The 24,186-nt window shown below is 39.9% G+C and overlaps 1 protein-coding gene across 1 annotated transcript in view; it reads left to right on the forward strand.

Moving 5' to 3' along the window:
• Positions 1-19,882, forward strand: part of MTNR1B (melatonin receptor 1B) — a 30,428-nt gene extending 10,546 nt beyond the window's left edge. Inside the window, exon 2 of the mRNA XM_075081895.1 lies at positions 18,781-19,882. Coding sequence (XP_074937996.1) covers positions 18,781-19,649 — 869 coding nt within the window. The 3' untranslated portion in view covers positions 19,650-19,882. The remainder of the gene's footprint in view (positions 1-18,780) is intronic.
• The last annotated feature ends 4,304 nt before the right edge of the window (positions 19,883-24,186 follow it).

Raw genomic sequence — 24,186 nt, forward strand, 5'->3', positions numbered from 1 at the left:
CTTAGAAGTAGACAATTCTATTCAGCTGTTCTACTGACAAGCAAAAGGATGTTATATTAAAACATGCTGCTTCACTTCAAGACAAGTAAAGACATGCAGGTGGCATAGTCACTACGTGCCAACTGGGAGCTATCCCATCCCTCTTTTCTGTGAACTACAGCTTGTGGTTCTTAAGACTCTTGGGAATCTATATTCGAGAGACTGAGCATTCCAGAAAACCATCTGAAATCAAGTATTACTCACTGGAATGCACAGGGTGTAATCTTTGGGTTGTTATAGAGGAAAAGTTTCACACAACACCTTAGCTGGAATTTCCATCTTCATTCAGATAAATCTTCTGGTCTGCAAACTCAAGACAGCATGCAACCTTAACACACCTTTGTACTTTCTTCTATGTTGTCCTTTAAAAATAGAGGGCCACCCTTTTTAACCTCTCAGGTAAAATTTAATTCCTCTGTTTTCTTATAAGCACCTCAGCTGACCCCTTTTGATGTAGTAAACTACACAGTAACTCCTACTGCACTGCTCTGATGTGAAGCCACTCAGTGCTGAGGGCATTTTTAGCCTCATTCATTAAGGATGTTAACAGTTCTGAGTTCAGGTTTAACGACTGCATCCTTCATGTATCCAAGTGCTGCTAAGAATGGTGGATGTTACCCATGGTACTGAACAGAGAGATATGCAGAAAGAGTCATCATGCCATTTCTTCTACATAAGCATGAAACAAAAATAATAGATTTCCCAAAGTGTTCACAAGCCAAGGAACTTACTGGCCATCAAGCTGTTCAGAAACAGCACCAACTTGACACCTATGTGCAAAACTGCTCGATTCCATTACCTACAGAGTTAGAATTCACAAAAGCAGATATTAATCACTTTACACAAGCAATAGGTGTGTACATTCTGAAACAAAGAGATTACCTTTCCTGAAGCTTTCCTACAGGAACCAGCTAACTGCACTATTAAAGTGAAGTTAACTACCAGGTTAAAACTGGTAACTTTACCAGTAGGCACGCTAAACCAGGTAGCTAACCAGGCTAACTGGTTACTACAGTAAACCAGCTAACTATACTACTCAAAGCTCCAACAAAGCTGATCATGCATTCTCTTCTGAGTAAAATGCTATGCTCTTTCAGATCCCCTGTGCTTCATTCATGAAATGTAAATAAAAATCATCTGCAAAGGACTGAGAGATAAGTGCTTTGGAAACCATAAAAGATGCAGCTATGTATTCCTTCTTTTATCCCCAAACACTGCCAGTACCACTGTGGCCAAAATAACTTATTTGAAGAGTCAAAATGCCTTCCACAACGCTTCCAGAAATTTCATGTGTAATTTATATTCAAGTCAGGATTACAGGCCTGTGGATAGCCTCAGCCTTTGGGAATATGTGACATTTCCAATTAATGTCTCATTCTCAGCCATCGCTTTTCAGATCAATTGTATCATAACCTAAGCAAAGTCTGACTTAATTAATGGTTGGAAGACAAGCGGTCAATAAAATTGCAGGATGCTGTAAGAAGGTATGGAGTAACTAATCCTGGAAACTTTTTCCAAAAACATGAAGGACAAGGAGATGATTGGGAGTAATCGGTATGGATTTACAAATGGAAAACCATGTTTAACCAACCTGATAGCCTACAATGACATGATTAGTTTGGTGGATGAGGGGAGAGCTCTGGACATTGTTTACCTTTACTTTAGTAAAGGTTTTGGCACCATCTCCCATCACATCCCCCTAGACTAGCTGACAAAATAGGGGTTAGGTAAGTGGAGAGTGAGGTAGATTGAAAATTGGCTGAATGACTGGATCGGGGGTGGGTTGTGATCAGTGGCACAAAGTCCAGTAGGAAGGCAAGTCACTAGCAGTGTGCCTCAGGGGTCAGTGCTGGGACCAATATTGTTTCTCTTCTCCATTATTGACCTGGATGATGTGGCACAGTATACCCTCAGCAAGTTCACAGATGATACAAAACTGAGAGGAGCGGTTAATATGCCAGGAGGCCGTGCTGCCATTGAGAGGGAGAAATGGACTGACAGGAACTTCATGAAGTTCAACAAAGGGAAGTGCAAAGTCCTGTACCTGGAGAGGAACAACCTCAGGCAACCCCCAGTATATGCTGGGGGACACCAAGCTGGAAAGCAGCTTTGCAGAAAAGGACTTGAGCGTCCTGGTGGGCAATAAGCTGATCATGAGTTAGCAATGAACCCTCACAGCAAAAAAGGTGAACAGCCTCCTGGGGTGCATCAGAGCATTTCCAGCAAGCTGAGGAAGGTGATCCTTCCCCTCAACAGTGGTAAGGCCACACCTGGAGTACTGCATCCAATTCTGGGCTCCCCTGTGCAGGAAAGATATGGACTTAATGGAGTGAAGTCCACTACAGAGACACTAAGGGGCTTGGAGCATCTCCCAAATGAGGAGAGGCTGAGAGAGCTGTGTGACTGAGTAAACTCAGGAGGATCTTATTGATGTGTATAAATACCTGGTGGGAAGGAGTGAAGAAAAGGTAGCCAGACTCTTCTCAGTAGTACCCACTGAGAAGACAATCGGTAATGGATATAAATCAAAACCCGTTAAATTCCATCTGAACACAAGAAAACTTTTTTTTCTCTGTGGGTGGTTAAACACTGGATCAGGTTGCCCAGAGAGATTCTGGAGTCTCCATCTCTGGAGACACTGAAAACACAACTGTACACAGTCCTGGGCAACCTGATCTCACTGACCCTGCTTGAGCAGAAGAGGTTGGACTAGATGATCTCAGGAGGTCCCTTCCAACCTAAAAGAGTCTGTGATATGGTGATTCTGCAAGGCTCCAGCCTGACATCATAATTTGCTTTAAAAAACTGGTATTTTAAGCTGAGTACTGGTGAAAAGATTTTCATTTGACATGACATAATGGGCAGAACTGTATTAACAGCACTGGCTGACTGATGCTTAGGTAGGCTTTGACTCATCCTGGGTTCTGAGATCCCTGGTTTCTGAAAAGTTTGCTTTTTTTTTCCAGTGCACATATATTTAAAGGTGGTAAATTTCCTGGGCCTTTAATGTGGTCTTTTATTGCTTACTGACATTATTTTTCCATTCATTTATTGCTCCAGTTTTAAAAAGATGAAAGTGAACATGGAAATATGTTTGCAGTAGTATTAGTGCCTTTGGTTACATGTCATCTGTTAAGAAAGAGATAGCCTTTTGATAAGTAATAGGAAGAGAATAGTTTGTGTTGGCAGAACTCTCTTATTTGCAGTATACAGTGGCACTGAGAGCAGCTGGGAGGTAAACTCTCATGAATCTTCTGCATCCGTAGGTCCAACCCTTAACTGAAACATAAAAATAGTTTTCCGAAAGAGAAAACAAAGCAGCACACATTCTCACACTTTTAATAACATCAGCACTGTCACCTGACAGAAAATGCTGTAGTTAAAGAACTTTCTGTTAAATATAAAGGCCTAATTCTTAGATAATGCAACAATTATTAGATTAACAGGGGACTGGTATCCTTATATGCCTTTGTCTTTTTACATTAGAGGTCATGATAGAAAATTTAAAATTCAAAGTCCCTTGCCAAAAGTCAAGAAGTACACCGACATATTCCAGGTAATTTACTGACATAAAATACAGCGGTAGAAAGTGACTGTTATACTGTGGAAATATATAGCAGTTCTACTGAAGGACACAAAGCCTATCCATGAGACCTCCAAAGTGACTGCAGAAATACTTGTTATTAGATTCAATGGTGGGGTTAGAGCCCATGGACCACAGACGACTTCTGAATCAGCTTTCAAGTTAAGCAAGATAATTCTTTCTTTTTTATGTTTTCTGCAGTAATTAGAAGCAAAATGTGTAAAGCTTTAATCAGATATTGAAGCAGGCCTTTGTGAAAAGGTGGTTTAACCATAGTGATTTGCCTAGAAAAAAGTGATCTACTGGTTAGCAGATTGAAATAGTTGATGGTATTTTACCTATGATGATGGTCCCAGGTATGAAATATTAGCTACAAATTCCAGAGTCTAGTTTCAGTGCTGGGCATTTTTTGCTTCAAAGATGAGCAAAAATTAACTAATTTGAGATACTGTAATTATGCCTTTAGTTAGAGAATCTCAAACAATGTAATCCTCTTTAGTCATTCTTATGAAACACCTGGTAGGCTAGGACCATAAAGATTGTAAAACTTGCTGTACGGTCAGCTTCTTGGTTAAATAGGAGGCAAGAATATCTGGTCTGCTTATGGAGAACAAAAAAAACTGTGAAGTGCATGACCTTCAAACACAACATTCTCATGTAATATATATAAAAGCAATTTCCATTTGAGCCTGATTTAGAAAAAATGACATTGGTTTATCCCACTTTGCAGATGCATTCACCCAGTAAAAGAGGTGTGACTCAGTACTTTACTCAGACAGAAGTCACCCACTGCTGTTTCTGGACCACAGGCCATCAGGTCTCTCACTAGGACTCCCATAAGAGGTTAGTCCGAATGGCTAGTTGTGGCTCACAGTGCTCAAAGATCATCAAAGTAGCACGTGGAAATGAATTCTGCAACATGGGTAAGCTGAACCTAGTATTTGAATATCAAGATAAGGAGGGAAATTCTGGCCTTGCTAAAGCCGGTGGGAATTGGTTTCCAAAAATATTTCTTCTGGGATCTGGTGCCTCTTCCCTCTTTCTGTGCAGCCCTCACCACACTCCACTCTCCAGCCCCCCAGGTCTGTAAATGCTTGTTGGCCGAGATTCTCTGTTTGGCTCAGACCATTATGTCCAGTCAGAGACTGTTCAGATGCTGCTGCCACAAGGAATCTGAAGACACAAGCATAAACAAAACAAAGCTCTACCTACTCCAATCTGCACTGGGACCTGTTCTTCTGACCAAGAAACTCTAGCTTGCTGTTAATGACCATGTCTTTTCTCTATCTACCTAGTAGCACGTATGATCTTAGATACCCTCTGCTATTTAGTAGATCAAGTAGATCCCTCATTGCATGCAAAATCAACAGCATCTTCCCTCCTATTCCCTGGTGAAAAGAGTAAATGTCCTGTATATCCATTCCTTACCAGAACACGGCACCCAGAGAGGCTGTTGACTCTCCATGGCTGGAGATAGTCAAAACCTGACTGGACATGTCCCTGAAAAACCTGCTGTAGTTGATACTTCTTTGAACAGGAGGCTTGGAATAGACAATCTCCAGAGATTCATTCCAACATAAATGATTCTGTGTTTGTATGTCTATGCCTATTACCCCTCATTTAACCATCTCACCAATATAATGACTCACAGGCCCAGCCAGAACAGAGTTATTGTCTAGTCATTTTGCAAGGCTTTTACTGGGTCTCCGAAAAGACCTTAATTCAGGAAATTATCATTACACACTTCATCTGTATTGAGTTGAAATACAAACCAGCCAATGCTTTAGAAGAGAATGCAACGTCACTTTCTGCAAAACCATTTTACTTACTCATCTGTTCACATGCTGTTTACAAACATAAGGGTATCACCCTCAGTAAGTTTGCAGATGACACCAAGCTGGGTAGAAGTGTTGATCTGCTCGAGGGTAGGAAGGCTCTGCAGAGGGATCTGCACAGGCTGGATTGATGGACCGAGGTCAACTGTATGAGGCTTAACAAGGCCAAGTGCCTGGTCCTGCACTTGGGTCACAACAACCCTGTGCAACGCTACAGGCTTGGGGAGGAGTGGCTGGAAAGCTGCCTGGCAGAGGAGGACCTGGGGGTGCTGGCTGACAGCCAGCTAAACATGAGCCAGCAGTGTGCCCAGGTGGCCAAGAAGGCCAACAGCATCCTGGCTTGTATCAGGAATAGTGTGGCCAGCAGGAGCAGGGAAGGGATTGTGCCCCTGTACTCGGCACTGGTGAGGCCACACCTTGAATATTGTGTTCAGTATTCAGTCTCATCATAAGAGAATCATGAACTCCACGAACTATAAGTATAATCAAAGTTCATTCCAACCACATGTCTAAAACTTAAGTTAAATCTTGCCCTTTCTCATTAGTAATAGGGCATTTATAATTATTTTTATATATATATATTTATATATATAAATTATGGCTCTCTACAACTACCTGAAAGAAGGTTGTAGTCAGGTGGGTGTTGGTCACTTCTCCCAGGTCACTAGCGGTAGGATAAGAGGAAATGGTTTCAGGCTGCGCCAGGGGAGGTTTAGATTGGATATTAGGCAAAATTTAATGAAGGACTGGTCAGGCATTGGAACAGGCTGCCCAGAGAGGTGGTGGAGTCACCATCCTTGGAGGTATTTAAAAGATGTATAGACGTGGCACTTCAGGGCATGGTTTAGGAAAGATGGTGGTGTTGCATTGACAGTTGGACTTGATGATCCTAGAGGTCTTTCCCGACTTAATGATTCTATGATTCTATAAGATGAATCATGTCAGTGTACTTTGCTTTAAGACCTTGTTTCCAAAAGCAGCAGATGGCACAGACTGACAACAGCATCTGAAGACATTCATCTCCCTATGCATGAACAGTGATGATGCCTTCCAAAAGCTCAGAGCAAAAAGGGTAAGACTTTTCCTCACTGAAAGGTTATAATGGCCATTTTCATCAAGTATCATCTTTTCTTTTCCTTGGTGAAATAGGAGACAAGAGAAGGTAAAAGAAGATCATAATGAAGGGACTCCAGAGAATGTTAGAAGCATTGGCAACTTGTCAACCTAAGTGTTCCCTATATTAGATGCTTGCATATACTCTATTTACTGCAGTGTATAGATCCCATTTTATAGAATTCCAAGACTGCCTTAGGATCCCCTACTGTGTATGGCAGTTGAACATAGGAACCCCTAAAAATACATAGCGGCAATAATGGCCTTAGATTTGATTTCTTTTTGGAGCTATGACTGGTTTGCATGTACATTTTTTGCACGTACTTGTTTCTGGTTGTATAGCTGTCACATGCTGCCAGTTCTCCATGTGGAGAACCACAGAGCAGTTGAGTAAATCACTGTGGAAATTACCACTGCATGTTTTCATTTCCATAAGAGGACATCCCAAGGTTTGTACTGGTCAAAAATGCTCTATTCTGTTTAAACAGGTCTACAAGGCAAAGCTCCAGGATGCACCTTATCATAGCTAACCAGATCTCCTGGCTAACTGGTGCTGACTATGTCCCATAGTCTGCAATAGTCCCAATTTTATTATCTTGATATATCTGCTGGATATTTTTACTATCTTCTGTAATATCTTGAGCCTTGTATTTCAAAACAGAATTCTTTTATGTTCTGGGATTTGTTGGTGTTTGTTCACTTTTGTTTTTTTATTCAACTAATCTGCTAGTGAATATTAAAAAAAACCAAACCCACAAACCAAACAGCTTAACAAAACAAAACATGGTTTCTGCTTGCACAAAATTATTTTCATTCTTCAATTTCCTGCTCTCCTTTCTAAAAGAAGTGGAAGCTAAGTTATTCTAAGGACCTGAGCGTTGTTTTGTTGATGTAAGAGAGAAAAAAAACCCTCAACATAATTTCCTTTGACACATATTCAGGCTAAAGACAGTAGCAAAGGTAAAGGAAATACAAGGTAATAGTGAAGGTAACAGAAGGTGAGCTAGCCTTTCACACAATATATATTTGTATCTGCCAGGACACAGTAAAGTTTTGTCCAGAGTTTTAAACAGTGAAATGCCATTACTTTGTTTGCTCCCATGCTCCAGCCTTTTATAGTTGATCTGAATAAAATTTTAGGGTCTTTTTTTCTTTTAACAAAATAACAGCCTAGAAAAAGCTACACATTTAAAGTTTTTCTATGAAATGCAATATAGTGTTGGGAGACCAAAAAAAATGTTATTGACAATAGTATGTCGTATAGTTATTTATAGAATCTGACTAGATTGCACCTGTTGTGTTTTACAGCTTTTCATATCAGGCCCTTTGTCAGCAGTAAATGAGTTTTCATACTTGCAGTTGTTCATGTAGGTTTCGTGTTCTTCCTTGGTTGAAGCAATGAACAGCTGTGATTACTTCAAGTGAAGAAAATCAAGCTGATATGGACTGACATATACAGGAAACACAATTTCTTTCGTGCATTAGTGAAAAAAACAGCCTGTTTTTGTTGTTATTCAGTGATTGTGCTCAGCAACTGGAGGTTTTGAAGGTGGGCCATCAGTGGTGCCCACATCAGTAAGCACTCAGAGTAAATGTCTTGATTTCATTCATTGCGTGAAAAGCAATAGTACCCTAGATAGAGACATTATCTCAGCAATAACAGGACCTTTTGCCATCCTAGAGTAGATGGCAAGATCCTGACTTCAGTGTGAGGGCAATGGTATAAGGGACCTTCACCCCCAAGCCTGCTGCAAAATGCAGCTCAGCTGCGGGTAACTAGACGTACAAAACAAGGTTATTGCCCCCTGAAACATTTTGTCAACACAAATGGGCTGTTTGTGTAGAGGAGTGGCTGGCAAGGACCTGAATGAGAATGTTGCGTCGTGTCACTCGGATCAGCACAAGAGAGCCCAAGGAGCTGTGCTTCTGAATGGTATCACTGAAACCTACTGTCCTCATAAAAGCAATTGTAATAGTACAGACCGAGGGCATAGCTAGCTTTACGCTCTGCCTCTAATTGTAGGCATAAGCAGACACAAGCAGGCACTCAGGAAAAAAAACCCAGAGCAATCATATATGATACTTCTCCTGTATTCTCTCAGCTTGATTCCTTCCCACTGAGAGGGTTTCCTGAACCCAGTATGTTCTGTTTAGCAACCTTGAACTGATGTCTCTTTCAAGTACTTTTCCAGCTTTCCCATGAACAGACGTAAAATTTTGCATCTGCAAGATCTGTTAAGGAGTTCCACAAGTTTACTACCTATTGCAGCAACCACCCCCTTTTGTTTGCCTTGAATCCCACTAGCTTTGCTTAACAGGCTTAGCTCTTCTATTGGCTCCATTCCTCAGTACCAGTATGCCACTAAGGTGACATTTTGGAGCAGTAAGCTGGACAGGTGCTGTCATTTTTTCCAAGGTGTACCTAATAGGGGTGGTTTTCTCTAATAGAGAAGAGCAAGGCTCACGAACCTTGAGCATTCTTCCTAATCTGTGTCTAGGGAGAGTCCCTGTGCCTGTCTATCTCAGTTTCCCACCTGTTCAGTCATGAGAAGTATTTTTAACAATTCTTCCTGCTTTGAGAAAGACCGATGAAGAGCACTTACAATGTAAGTGATAACCTGTGTGTTCTGGTTCTAGAGTGACATTCCTGAACATAACCTAGAAAGAGACAAGCAGACTAACCCCAGAAAAGTGGCAGGGCTGGTTAGTAGGACACTTGCTTGTGACTATGGGAGACTTAGACTTGAGTCCTTTTACAAAGAAAGGCTCTTCTACCAAGGAAGTGGCCTAACCACTAGGCAATAGGGAATTCTCTAGAAGAGTCTGTCTTTCCTCTTCTGCTTCCTCTTTTCTCCGTAAAAACACCCAGTACCAGGAAAGTTCCTGCAACCTCAGAAAGTATCAGAAGCCCAGAAAAGTATTTATCACCCCATAAATATACTATCTGATCAGCGATCAGGTTTTTGCCCTGGAGGAACCAACCACTTGCTTCTGCCTTCTGCCCTGCTAGCGGTGCGATGTATTGTCTCTGTCGTGGCTGGCGCACTAGGTGGCAATAGAGAGTCAGCACTGTCGCTACTCGCACCGGAGGAAGCCACAGGCGAGCGAAATTACACACCGGGTGACAAATTTCAAGCCTTTACTAAGTTTTTAACAGCACAGCACTAGAAATATTTTTATTTGCACCTGCAGTCTATTACGAAACTCATGGCAGCAAATTCACAGCAAGTACTGGTGCTGTCATATTTAACCACAGGGAGAAAGCCTGAGCACACAGAAGAAACGGAGGCTTTGCTCACTGGGTTATATTCATACCTAGCTGCCAAGCATGCCAAAATCATGATCTCAAAGACATATTAATCAACAGTGTAACTTGGGTGCCTCTTTTCAGCACAACTACACTGACACCTGAGAGCTATAAGCTTAAAATTCAGCTCCTGCAAATGTAGCTTCCGGCACCAACCCATAGCTGCAGATGTAGGGCCAAGAACAAAAGTCTGTCCCAGTCCAGGAGTCTGCAAGTCACTAAGCCACAATCTCAAGCTCATTTTTACATGCTGAGCTTCTATTCCTGTAAGTCCTGCATTCTTTGCATTCCAGCAAAACTTGAAAAAGGGGTGTACAGAGCATTCTTCACTGAACTATCCCACAGTGGGGGGTTTGCATTGTTTCATCTTAAAATGAAAAGTTCTTCTTCTCATCTTCTACGTAACTGCATAGTGTTTTCTTCCAGAAGGTGGATGTCTAAGATTGAAACCCTATTTAGTCTGGATTCCAGACTTTTATGTGAAAACAGGGGTGTCTAACTTTCAGGGTGTCTAGGCCTAGATTTCTTCTGAACAGAAAGCTTTTCCAAAGACTTTGGGTAGCTACACAATAAAAGGATAACTGCCACAGTAATACACCCCTTCTGCTTTGCATATAGTACAGCCCTGAAGGGCAAAGGAGTCCAGGAAGACTGGACATTCTTCAGGAAGGACCTTTTAGAAGCACAGGTGCAGGCTGTCGCCATGTGCCAAAAGATGAGCTGGTGGGGGAAGACCAGCCTGGCTGAACAGAGAGTTTTGGCTGGAATTCAGGGGAAAAAAAAGTTTATGACCTTTGGAAGAAGGGGCAGGCCATTCAGGAGGACTACAAGGATGTTGTGAGGTTATGCAGACAAAAACTCAGAAAGGCCAAAGAGCACCTAGAACTTTATCTGGCTACTGCCATAAAAGACAATTAAAAATGTTTCTATAAATACATTAGCAACAAAAGGAGGGCCAAGGAGAATCTCCAGCCTTTATTGAATGTGGGGGAAGCATAGTGACAATGGATGAGAAAAAGGCTGAAGTACTTAATGTGTTCTTTGCCTCAGCCTTTAATAGTAAGACTAGTTGTTCCCCGGGTACCCAGCCTGCTGAGCTGGAAGACAGGGAAGGGGTGCAGACTGAAACCCCATAATCCAAGGGGAAGTGGTTAGCAACCTGCTACACTACTTAGACACACACAAGCCTATGGGGCTGGATGGGATCCACCCAAGGCTACTGAGGGAGCTGATGGAAGTACTCACCAAGCCACTTTCAATCATTATCAGCAGTCCTAGCTAAATGGGGAGGTCCCAATTCACTGGAGGTTAGCAAATGTGAGGCTGAAAGGAGGATTTGGGGGAACTACAGGCTTGTCAGTCTGACCTTGGTGCCAGGGAAGGTTATGGAGTGGATTGTCTTGACCACCATCACATGTCACGTACAGGACAACTAAGCAATCAGGCCCAGTCAGCATCAGTTTATGAAAGGCAGGTCCTTCTTGATTAACCTGATCTCCTTCTATGACAAGGTGACCCGCTTAGTGGATGAGGGAAAGGCTGTAAAGATTGTCTACGTAGACTTTAGTAAAGCCTTTGACACTATTTCTCACAACATTCCCCTGGAGAAACTGGCTGCTCATAGCTTGGATGGGCATATTCATAAAAACTGGCTGGATGGCCAGGCCCAAAGAGTGGTGGTGAACGTAGTTAAATCCAGTTGGTGGCTGGTCATGTGTGGTGTTCCCCAGGGGTCAGTATTGGGGCCAGTTCTGTTTAATACCTTTATCAATGATCTGGATGAGGGGATTGAGTGTGCCTTCAATAAGTTTGCAGACAACACCAACTTCGTTGGGAGTATTGACCTGCTCGAGGGTAGGAAGGCCCTGCAGAGGGATCTGCACAGGCTGGATGGATGGGCCAAGGTCAACTGTATGAGGTTCAACAAGGCCAAGTGCCAGGTCCTGCACTTGGGTCACAACAACCCTGTGCAACGCTACAGGCTTGGGGAGGACTGTCTGGAGAGCTGCCTGGAGGAAAAGGACCTGGGGGTGTTGGTTGACATCTGGCTGAACATGAGCCAGCAGTGTGCCCAGGTGGCCAAGAAGGCCAATGGCATCCTGGCTTGTATCAGGAATAGTGTGGCCAGCAGGAGCAGGGAGGTGATCGTGCCCCTGTACTCGGCACTGATGAGGCCACACCTTGAGTGCTGTGTTCAGTTTTGGTCCCTCACTACAAGAAGGACATTGAGTTGCTGGAGCATGTCCAAAGAAGAGCAACAAAGTTGGTGAAGGGTCTGGAGAACAAGTCTTATGAGGACGGCTAGGGGAACTGGGGTTGTTTAGCCTGGAGAAGAGGAGTCTGAGGGGAGACCTTATTACTCTTTACAACTACCTGAAAGGAGGTTGCAGCGAGGTGGGTGTTGGTCTCTTCTCCCTAGTAACAAGCGATAGGATGAAAGGAAATGGTGGCAAGCCACGTAGGGGAGGTTTAGATTGGATATTAGGAAAAATTTCTTCATTGAGAGGGTTGTCAAACATTGGAACAGGCTGCCTAGGGAAGTGTTTGAGTCGCCACCCCTGGAGGTATTGAAAAGACATGTAGATGTGGTGCTTAGGGACATGGTTTAGTGGTGTACTTGGCAGTGCTAGATTATTGGTTGGACTCAATGATCTTAAAGGTTCTTTCCAACCTGAATGATTCTATGATCCTATGTGATTCTACTCCCAGTTATGGAAGACATTTTTCATTAAAGATATCATAGCATAATTATGCTCACCAATTATTTTCAAGTTTCATAGAACATACATTTCCTAAAAAGAAATAACCTGAATGTTCCATAGATCAAAGACAAGCCTTGATTCATTGCCTATGTTATTTTTTTTGCTAGAGTCTCTAAAATACTGCAGTTGTAGTGAAAATAGATTGCCTGTCCCTTTCCATTACATTGAAGTCTGCATTACATTCCACTAATACCTGAAATCATGAAACATAACTACAAAGGAGCATATCACCACTCTTAAACTGTCATATTCAAAGAAAACAACAGCCCATCTGGCACTTGTTGGAGCATTATATTAAACCTTCTGTTAGTAACATACTGTTGAACGTTATACTAGATTAATATGTCTCCATAAATCAAAGATTACCCTAGGTCTTGGCTTGTAGTGTCACAGGGAATTCAAATGTCAGTGTGTGAAAGAATTCTCTGCTCCACCTGCTCCTGGTGTCCACTTCTGGTGCCTTCATTCCTGCTGCCATGAATGGAGTTTCATCTGAACTAAGCTAGCAGGTTTTATTTTTTCTGATGGATTGTGAGAAACAAAGAAAGAGTTGACATGGGTGATTTTAAACAGATTTAAAACTTACCTATTTAAACAGAAAATCAAGAACTACAAGAGCTTAAATACTGTAAAAAATACTAATCAAAGAAGTCAAAACTAGAAACAAAAATTAGTATTGAGGAAATAACAATCATCAGCCTTTCTCCAGGAGCAACTAATGTCTCCCTGCATGCCATTCAAGCCATATTTGCAGACCCATTCTGGAATGAGAAACAAAGACCTACCCAGCCTTTAGTTCTGCCTGCCTACCTGGTGCCAGTTCTTCAGTCCCCCCAGAGTCATGTTCTTCTTTCCACATTAAAGAGCAAACCTTAAGAAGAACACCCACAATCAAGGCTGAAATGAGCTACAAGAATTTTAGGAACTGAAGCCCAGTGGAAAAAACAATAGGTCAGAAAATGTAGATTTCACTGGCAGCATCAAGAACCAGCAATATGGTGGCCAGGGCTTCCATTTAAAAGCCACCACCTGGAAGTTTAGCAGAAGCACTGGCCCTGAAAGTATAACCTTCTATCTTGTTATTTAATTATTCCATAAAATATGCCAAAACTAACTCATATTTTGGGAAGGATAATCAGCTGAATAAGTAGTAAGTGTCCATGTGTACATGGACATATGTATAATGAAGAAGCTCCAGGATTGGGACTAGCTACACAGTTCCATCACAGTAATCATCTGTTTTGCCAAAATCCTGAACTCTGAGCTGGAAAACCACTCATACCTTGCTCAGGTTTGCACTCAGGATGGCACTTAGAATAATCTTCTGCTTAAATGTTTTGTCTGAGAAGATTGGTTCTTAGTTTCAGTTGCAGAGCTATTCTTACACAATCAGGAGTGGAGACATAGATCAGTGAAGTCAATTTTATACCAATTTGCTCTTAGGAGTACCAATTTGCTCCTGTTTCATCTGGTCCAGACTTTGCAACTCACTTTAATGAGGTCTCAGTAGGGTCTTGAGCCTGAAAATAATATTTAATCCTGGTTCTCAAAAAGTGACATTTCACAAGAAAGTTCAAGGCAATACTTCATCAGAGCTGCATAGTTTCTATTAGTAATTAGTAATTACAGACAATTGGAGATTAAGGAGGAACAGTCTTCTTGACTGAAGGACTGATTGCTTTCTTCAAGCTGACACATATGCCTCTCCAATCTCCATGTTGATCTAGACTCAAACAGTAGATCCAATAAGACACTTGCTGTACTGAAACCTGGCTAAAATGCCTTGGGATTAACACACTGATATTTCTCTTTGTCTGAAGGTAAGATCTGCTTTTTTAAATGTTATAGAAACTATGAAAGAAGTTTAGGCTTTGATTTTTGTTCTTTTACATCCAAATATAATTGAAGTGCTTAATTTTTTTCAGTGTCGTTGCTTTTGTTATATGGACCAAAGGCTTTCAGTATTTCACATTCTTGTTAATAAGAGGTCTTTATTTTCTTGTATCTGATTAATGTCACCTTTAAGTCTACGGCAATTCTCCTATTAACTTCAGCAGTCATTAAAGAAGCCTAAAAGGCAGATAATTTACACTAATATAATACAATATATTACAATACAATATAAATTACATTAAGATTAAAACTATAACAATATAATGTTGTTTCCACAAATTGCTGGTAGTCAGAAACAAAAATTATGAACCACTTCCATACCAAGGCTGGTATCAGGACCAACATTACCTTTATTAGAGACAAGTGATGTCACAGCTGAGAAAGGATTTTGTATGCAAGCTGCATATCACTTGCAGAAATTTGGAATTATGATCAAGACGGTAAAATTATTTTATCTCTTTAATGGCTTACAGGAAAGAACTAAAAGATTAGACTCACCTTGTGTGTCTTGTGAACACTTTAAAAACTAGAGCAAAAATAATTTTGTATGCTTAGTGTTTATATAAAAGGAGCTTACAGAACGGGTGACAACATGCAACCCTGAAGTGGTATCTTGTGTCTTTCACTATAAGGCTGTCTAGAAACTGAGCCTAGGTTCTGTCTTTACACATCAACCACAACAAGTAAGCTATCAGAAGCCTTCCAGAACTCTCTTTCTTAAGTTCATTTTGAGTACAGGGGCTACAGAAGTCTGACAGAGGAATAATAAAGGAAGCTGAAGAGTGAGCTAGCACTGGAGAAATGCCTAGTGCATAGGGACAGGCAGTCTGTCACTCTAACTTCTTATTGAGGATGTCTATTACTGTGAACTCTGTAGAGGAATGATTGGCTTCATTTTATAGAATGATAGGACTCTTACTTACTTCATTAAAGTCAAGATCTTGCTCCTCTTCCTTTAGTACAGATAAATACCCACAGGCAGTTGTCAGAAAGATATCACAGAAAAACTAGTTTTTATCATTCTCATCCAGTATAAAAGGCTATCTAATTATGAACAGTATTGATTATTAGAGGGGTTTTTAAGCATTAAGCTCAAACAAAGCACTGTCCCACTTACATTCCAACTGAAGACAAAATGAAATAAGAAATCTGCAAGAGTAACTCTGATTTTTCCCTTATGGTTAGGATATGGAAGAGTAAAATAACTATCTTGACTCATTGATCCTTGGTATTTAAAAAAAATCTGCCAACACATTGCATTCATATTCATTCACTTTCTGCCTTGCCTGTCCATACTCCTTACATTTGTTCCCACAAAGCGACCCAAGTTCAATGGTAGGAGAGGAGGGGCAGAGAAAAATGCAACAGTCTGCACAATAGGTTGTGTAGCAACAATTTTCCTGTCTTGATGCTAGGCCTTTGTACGCTAAAGAAGACAAGAGTAATAGATGCAGAAGAAGAGTACGCAAGGATGAACATGACTGTAGCTGGGGGGAAATAAAGCTAAGAGCGTGATGTCTGTATGTAATGTATAACAACTTGTTAAACAAGTGTGTAACACCAAAACCACCATCCAATAGAAGAATAAAATGCCCTGATATATGATTAATCATTTCAGTCAGTTTGCAAACAAAGAAAGAAGTAAAACCTTTAAAAATTTTTTGATGAGTACAATTGCTTCTGGTTTTGGTAGAGACATTAGAACTTAGTTGTCTTTTCAGAAGGCAGATGCTTAGCCCTTAGAAGTCCTGACCTTAACAAAAAGCTTGTTCTGTGATTAAATTCCTACAATATCAAGTCATATCAAGATTGCAAGGAGGTGTGAAAGTTCCCTTTTTCCTGTCAATTGGGGTAACAAAACCAATATGCAAGAATGCTTCATGCAATACCAATCTAATTCTGTTGCTCCCAAAGTAAATATCAGGACATACTTTCTTTTCTATGAACTCAGCTATCAATGTTTAAAACAGTGCAGGTACGTATCTTTTTGGGTTGCTGGCTAGGCATTTGGCTTTTAATAGCTACTGCTTTTGATTAAGAGGTCTTTCCATTCCAGTGAGGAATTGTGTTTCTTATAAATTAATATATTCTTCTGTCTTATGAAACTGTAATCTAGGGACAAAGTCCACTGGGTAAATTATGAAAATAATGATAATAATTTCAAGTAGATGAGCATCCTGTGCTTTCTATTTTGTTACAAATAGCAAAAAGTAACCTCTTTGGCTATCTTATGAATGTAAGTATAGCCACTCCAAATACTGTGTTTTAGGTGTATCAAGGAACATTTACTTTTTCCAAGCACTTAAAGGACATGTAAGATCTTTGATTTCTCAAAATGTTGATTCTGTATTTTGTATGAATTAGAAAAGTTTATCTCTACCTTTGTAGACTATTCATTGCAGTAATATAATATTAAACTTCAGTCTGCAGTCAGCCAAATAGAAAGAAAAAGCATTGGACCCTACTTTTCAGCCTGACCCTGTAAAAAGCCATAGAAGTGACAAATCAGTTGAGGCTTTTACAGATATTGCATGATTTTTCTTTTATTTTTTTGACAAGTTCATTGCTAGCTGTCCTTAGTCATTTCATCTGGGATTTTCAAGAAATCCTAAATTACACGCACAATTTTGAAATTCTATTGCCAAATGTACTTTACAGCAAATTTCCTAATATGATTGACAGACCTGAATGTCCACTTGATTTTAACTGAACAATTGCATTTTAGGTATAAACTGATGCTGGGAGGCCTTAGAGATTCGATTAATCTTAACACACACCCTGGACTAAACTCTTACATTTCTCCATCAGGCATTCTAAACCAGAGAAAAAGTATTGTTTTTCTTTCTTTCTTTCTCCTGACTACTCTATCTTCCAATGTCAGATATAGTGATGAAAAAAACCAAAAGATAAATTCTTGTTGCCGTGATATAAATACATTCTGTTAAAGATGACCCTGCTACTTTGTTAGTCTTGTCTTTTATCCTAGTTATCATATGGCTAGAGAAGGCCTTCAAAGTCATCTCATTCTTCCTATGATCAAAATAGGGATTAGCTGTATCTAGGCCAGTATCATCATTTATTTAATGTTTTCTTCAACCTCCAATGGCAGACTCAAAGCAAGATGTTCCAGCGCTTCCTTCTTGCCATTAAAATATTTTTCTCAATGTCTAATCTGAAACTTCTTTGTTGTGACCGAAGCTTCTTTGTGTTCACTGCAGTCATGGGAGCGGATTATACCCTTCCTGCTTGACTTATGTGAGGTTGTCATGTCCCCTTCAATCCTCTCCCTAGTTTTTTCAATCTTTCCTCGCAGATCATAAACTAGTAGTTATTTGCTTTCCTCTATGTTAGCTCTAATGAGGGTTTACTTCTTTCTTGAAGTGCAAAGCCCCGAACTGGAGATATTTTTCTAATGTCTTAGCAATCCTGAGTAAGACAGAAAAAGTAGTTTATGTTTTTCGAAGGATTCTGGTTATGCATCTGAAAATAATGTTTGCCTTTTTCACAACAGCATGACATTACTGAATTATATTCACTATAGCACATATAGAGCCAGTATGAAAAGCCTCCTTGTGCAGGGCCAACAACATATTCAGATAGACCCCTCAAACCTAAAGCAGGGAGTGACTGTAACTTGGGAGGACACAAAAAAACCCACAGTGCTATTGGGTTTACATACATACTTCTAAGACAAATGGATAAGGTAGTTCAAAGTTACATGGCTGCATAGTTCAAAGTAGACATTTAGGTATAAACCAACATATCCTTCTAATCCCTACATACCTAGTCCTTGCATATCTCTTCCGTTCATACCTGTTGAGCCTATTGTATTCCAGTGATAGGTTAGAATGCCATAATAGCCTGCCTACCTGGCACAATTTGTACTTTTTTAATTTTTCACCTTATTCGATCCAGCTGTGGAGTTAACTACACTGAAACAACTCAACACATGCTTATGTAATGGCTTGCTGATGATTATATTTATTAAAGATTGAAATAGAACAAAGGGTATAACCAAGTCATGAACAAATTTGAAACATCATGTTGCTGTAGGTATTTCCATGGTGTTCTAAGTTGAATTGTAAAATTATTTCCCATAGAGACCTTTTCATCCTATATACCTGCTGCTTGCTGACATCATCAATACTTTAGCATTGCAAATATCCAAAATAATATGTACTATTTTCTTCTTGTTCACAACTATTCTTTCTCTCAGACTTATGTCTATGTATTTTTCTTTTTCCCCAGGTAATGCATTTGTGGTGAGCCTGGCTTTGGCTGATCTGGTGGTGGCCTTGTATCCATACCCACTGGTGCTCTTAGCTATTTTCCACAATGGATGGACTTTGGGTGAAATGCATTGTAAAGTGAGTGGCTTTGTGATGGGACTAAGTGTTATAGGCTCTATTTTCAACATAACTGCAATTGCAATAAACCGATATTGCTATATATGTCATAGTTTTGCCTATGACAAAGTGTACAGCTGTTGGAACACAATGCTGTATGTCTCCTTAGTCTGGGTATTAACAGTAATTGCAACTGTGCCAAATTTTTTTGTTGGCTCTTTAAAGTATGATCCACGCATCTATTCATGCACATTTGTTCAGACTGCAAGCTCCTACTATACGATAGCTGTTGTGGTAATTCACTTCATCGTCCCTATCACCATTGTAAGCTTCTGCTACCTTCGAATTTGGGTTTTAGTGCTTCAAGTTAGAAGACGAGTCAAGTCAGAAACAAAGCCAAGACTGAAGCCAAGTGACTTCAGAAACTTTCTTACCATGTTTGTGGTTTTTGTGATTTTTGCCTTTTGCTGGGCACCTCTAAACTTCATTGGACTGGCTGTAGCCATCGATCCTATGGAAATGGCACCAAAAGTTCCTGAATGGTTATTCATTATAAGCTACTTCATGGCCTATTTCAATAGCTGCCTTAATGCAATAATATACGGACTTCTTAACCAGAATTTTCGGAATGAATACAAACGAATATTAATGTCGCTGTGGATGCCAAGGCTTTTCTTCCAGGACACATCCAAAGGAGGAACTGATGGTCAGAAGAGCAAGCCTTCTCCTGCTTTAAACAACAATGATCAAATGAAAACTGATACCTTGTAAATGTGTAATATTCAATGCAAGATTCTGTCATGGAGAACTCCAAGAATATAGTTGTAATGTTCTGGTAATTCTTGCTTACTTTTGGGAGCTTTCCATTTGAATGGCACTTTGTGACTGGAATACTGTCTTCTTGATAAAGCACATTGCTCTCATTTCATGATTTATACAAGATATCAGTTGAAAATACATTTCAGAGTTAAAGCAGCAGGTGAGTGCAAGCCGGTTTAGTTCTGAGAACTGAATTCTGCTCCCAGACATAAGAATAAGGCATTGTTTTACTTCAGTGGAAGTTTTGCATTCTTTATACAAGGTCAGGATTCATTTCTTAGAAGATGTAGTGATGGTGCTTGTGTATGGGCACAGCGGCTCATCAAGGCTGCATAGTGATATTTTCCTCCCTCCTGTATCTGAACAAAGAGGGTGAAGCAGATACTTTGTTTTCCACACATAAGCCAAACCACATTTCTGTGCATGTACTGGCGGCAGTAGTAGTATCTTTGGTTCAAACTTGTAAATTGGAGAGAATGCTTGTGTAAAAGCAAATATTAACATTAGAGTCTTTCCTCACAGGATTTTCATACTACACTGAGATTAGGAATACAATGTATTTACCTCCTCTTCATCTTCTATCATCAATTTTCTGGTAAATAACGTAATTCAAATGGTTGTTTTCTTACACATTTGCTTTACTCAATATTTTTCTCTTAGAAAGGATTAAATTTTCATTGTGCTCCATTTATTTACCTGAATATATACATCCAATGTAATTTTATGCACTTTAGCACACTTACACCTTTACAACAGGCTGAAAATTATGGCATATGACTTGTGATCATCTGGAGTGGCAGCTGGACATCAGGCAGGGTATTCTAGATCATCTGAAATGATGCTAGACCAAAAGAAGAAGCCCTTTTGGCAATAATGGTAGCTGAGGTATTTGCCTCACATGTCTATATCTAATCTTGAACAACATCCACTGTTGGTGTCTAATCTAAGATAATCTCCAGGGTTCCCTGTAGTGGAGATCTGTTTCCTTCCATCTGTTATAAACACATGTCCAAGGATGAGATTAATATCTTTGTGGAGGTGCTGGTCTCATTTCATTGACTTTAGAAGGAATATTGATTACTGTTTCAAACATCTCACTTTGGATAGCTGGGATTTATTTTGCCTGATTTGGGATGTCTCCAGTGTAGGTGTTTGCACACAATTTATTTTCTAAATTCCCACAGTAGTCCCTGAAGTTCTAGGAAATTATTAATTTTGTCTTGAAACAGGCATCTTTATTGGTCAGGGGAACTGATTGGCAGAACTTGCTGACTGTATCTTCATTGACTGTAACAGAGATCAGGCAGCTCATGTAGACATTTCATGCAAAGATAAGTGATCTCAATCCTACAATTATTGTTCCTACAGTTTGTATTTGCACTGTTCATAAAATAAAAGGATGACTGAAGATCACTTTTAAGAATCCTTGTGCTGGATCTCTTCAGTTATGCTGAATGAAGCTCACACAAGTAATAGAGTAGAAACATAGGAACATAGAATGGTTTGGATTGGAAAGGGACCTTAAAGATCATCTAGGTCCAACCTCTTTGGGCAGGGACACCTTCCAGTAGACCAGGTTGCTCAAAACCCCAATCAACCTGGCCTTGAACAGTCCCAGGGAGGTGACATCCACAGCTTCTCTGGACAACATACTCCAGTGTCTCAACACCCTCACAGTAAAGAATTTCTTCCTAACAGCTAATCTAAATCTACCCTCTTTCTGTTTTAAACCGTTATGCCTCGTCCTATCACTACACTCCCTGACGAAGAGTCCATCCCCATCTTTCCTTTGGGCCCCCCTTTAAGTACTGGAAGGCTGCTGTAAGGTGTCCCTGGAGCCTTCTCTTCTCCAGGCTAAAAAAGTCCAAGTCTTAGCCTGTCCTTATAAGGGAGGTACTCCAGCCCCCAGATCATCTTCATGGTCCTTCTCAGGACCCACTGGAGCTGGTCCATGTCTTTCATATGCTGGGGGCCCCAGAGCTGAACACAGTACTTGAACACAGTTCAAAACATTGTTCAAAGAAAGAATTGTTCCAAAATCTGACCCTTCCTCACAATTGACAGAAAATATTTGGAATGGTGCTAAATTATTAGGTGTGGATTCTACCACCACATCATTTCCTGAATGGGATCCCGCTCTGCATGGTGTCTGTTTGAGTCCTGCTGTATGGTCAATAACTCATGTCTGTTAAAGTAAGTTTTTATACCATGTATTATTACAAAGCATTGCATTTGAGTTGACCTGGAAATCAATCACATTAATAAAATTTATATTAATATAGATGACTAAATGCAGCTCTTGCATGGTGAAACCTCTTTTTGTAGCAATATTTTATTTTTCTATATAATAATTTATCCATCTATCAACATCAAAATCCTTAAATTAACCTTTTCCCTCTCTTATTACAATTCAAAATCCATTTTTCCTCAATTTACGTTTGAATAAAAAAATATAAATGCAATTTAAAGTGTAATTAACCATCAAGATAGGTGATATGGTATAACATGATTTGAAACTATATTCAGGAAGAACATATCAGCTCTGTACAGACTTATGCATCTTTGACGAAATTATTATTTCCATTATATGAAAGTATTTATACCAGCATACAAGATATAGACACTTAAAGAAAAAGGAGGAATAAAGTCAGGTAGAGCCTGTATTCTGCACAGGTAACTAGTGAAGCCAAAACTAAGGGACAAAGTCTCTTTCCAGAAAATATGAAGTGTTTTCAAGCATTTAATGTTATCTTGATGAAAAAGTGTTGTATTTTCTGTTTATTAAATGAATGTGTTCCAGAATTGTTCTTTCAATATAAGTCTGATTAGAAAAAAGCTTACCCGTATGTAGATGGGTGAGGACGACTTCTAAATTCTATTTCAGTAAAGAGGGAAGTGGAAGTGCGGTAAAGTCTAAATGAGACTGAAGCGATGCATTAGCCTTATCCTGTCTCTCTGTGCAAGTGAAAATTTTGCTCTCAAGGAAGAATGAAAACTAAGGATTCAATCCTATTACTGTTGACTTCAGTGAGACCATGTTTTCACATCAAATTATTGGCTAAATAGAATAATTCTGTCTGGCTCATTCTCAGGGGCAGAAATGCACCCCCTTCTCTCCACATTTTACTTTAAGAAAACATTTAGCTAAAAGATTATTAGTCCTATTTCCCAAATATGTTGTAAAGAACTGCACAAGTCTGGGGATTTCAGAGTGAGTAAACATCTATGGAATATTGTATATAATTCTTAATGTGTGTATAACACAATTTTGGTCATCTGAACAATTTCTTCCATTTAAAGGCATTTACAGATTCAATGGAAAATGTGGAAGAGAATTTGTTTTCAGTCATCTATAGATATGTTGCTATTTTAACAGGATCTTGCACACATGGTCTATAATAATAAATTAATATTTTGCCTCAAGTTATTATGAGCATGCAAAGAGACTGCTATGGATGTCAGTTGTAGAACACATAATTGATTCCTGTTCATCCTCTTGGAGTAACACCTCAAGCTGTAGTAAACAAAAATTACTGAAAATAAGTTGGAACATACGAAGTTCCACCTGAATATGAGGAAAAACTTCTTTCCTGTGCGGGTGCCAGAGCAGGGGCACAGGCTGCCCAGGGAGGCTGTGGAGTCCCTTCCCTGGAGACATTCAAACCCCGCCTGGACACGTTCCTGTGCCCCCTGCTCTGGGTGTGCCTGCTCAAGCAGGGGGTTGGACAAGATGATCTCCAGAGGTCCCTTCCAACCCCTATCATTCTGTGATTCTGTGATTCTGTGATTTTTTAAATCTATATTTTTATAAATATTTCTGCAGCATATATTTACTCTGGGGTAAGAACCACATTAAATACATTGTAAAAAAATGGATACTCTGAATTTAACAACTTGAGTTGGAGGTTGAAACCACAAAGAATGTGACCCATTGTGTATCTCACTGGACCTGGTCACAGAGGTGGGACTGTCACATTCACTAACTGTAGAGACTGTTGTGCTCAGCCCTGAAGGCTTTAGTCTCTGGGGACAGCTGGGAAGGTCCTATGGGATATTGTTGGTGTCCAGTCACAGAACAAATTAACCTCATGTCATTGTACAGGCAAAACTCCAAATAGTTCAATAGCTGCAGAATAAAGCCTTGAAATTGCTGTATAAATAATTATTCTTTGGGAGAATAAAGAAGAGCTGGACATGGTTACAGCATTTTGAAAATCATATTTTATGTCTGAAATACACACCAACTAATTTTACTCTTCTGTAAACTTACTGGTTTTCCCTTCCACCTACAATCACATGATAAAATCAACTAAATGCATACTAACTGAAATTATAGGCAGGAACAAGTGAGGTCCATTGAAGCCCGCTGTGTTTTTTAATTACAAACTAATGAACAGTAAGATTTTGTCCTTAGAAAAGAAGAAAAGAACAAAACCAATAACAACAACAACCACCACAACAAAAAAGCCTGTGAAAGCAAGCCATGTGT

Source organism: Phalacrocorax aristotelis, chromosome 1 (assembly GCF_949628215.1).
Source record: "Phalacrocorax aristotelis chromosome 1, bGulAri2.1, whole genome shotgun sequence".
NCBI classification, from domain to species: Eukaryota; Metazoa; Chordata; class Aves; order Suliformes; family Phalacrocoracidae; genus Phalacrocorax; species Phalacrocorax aristotelis.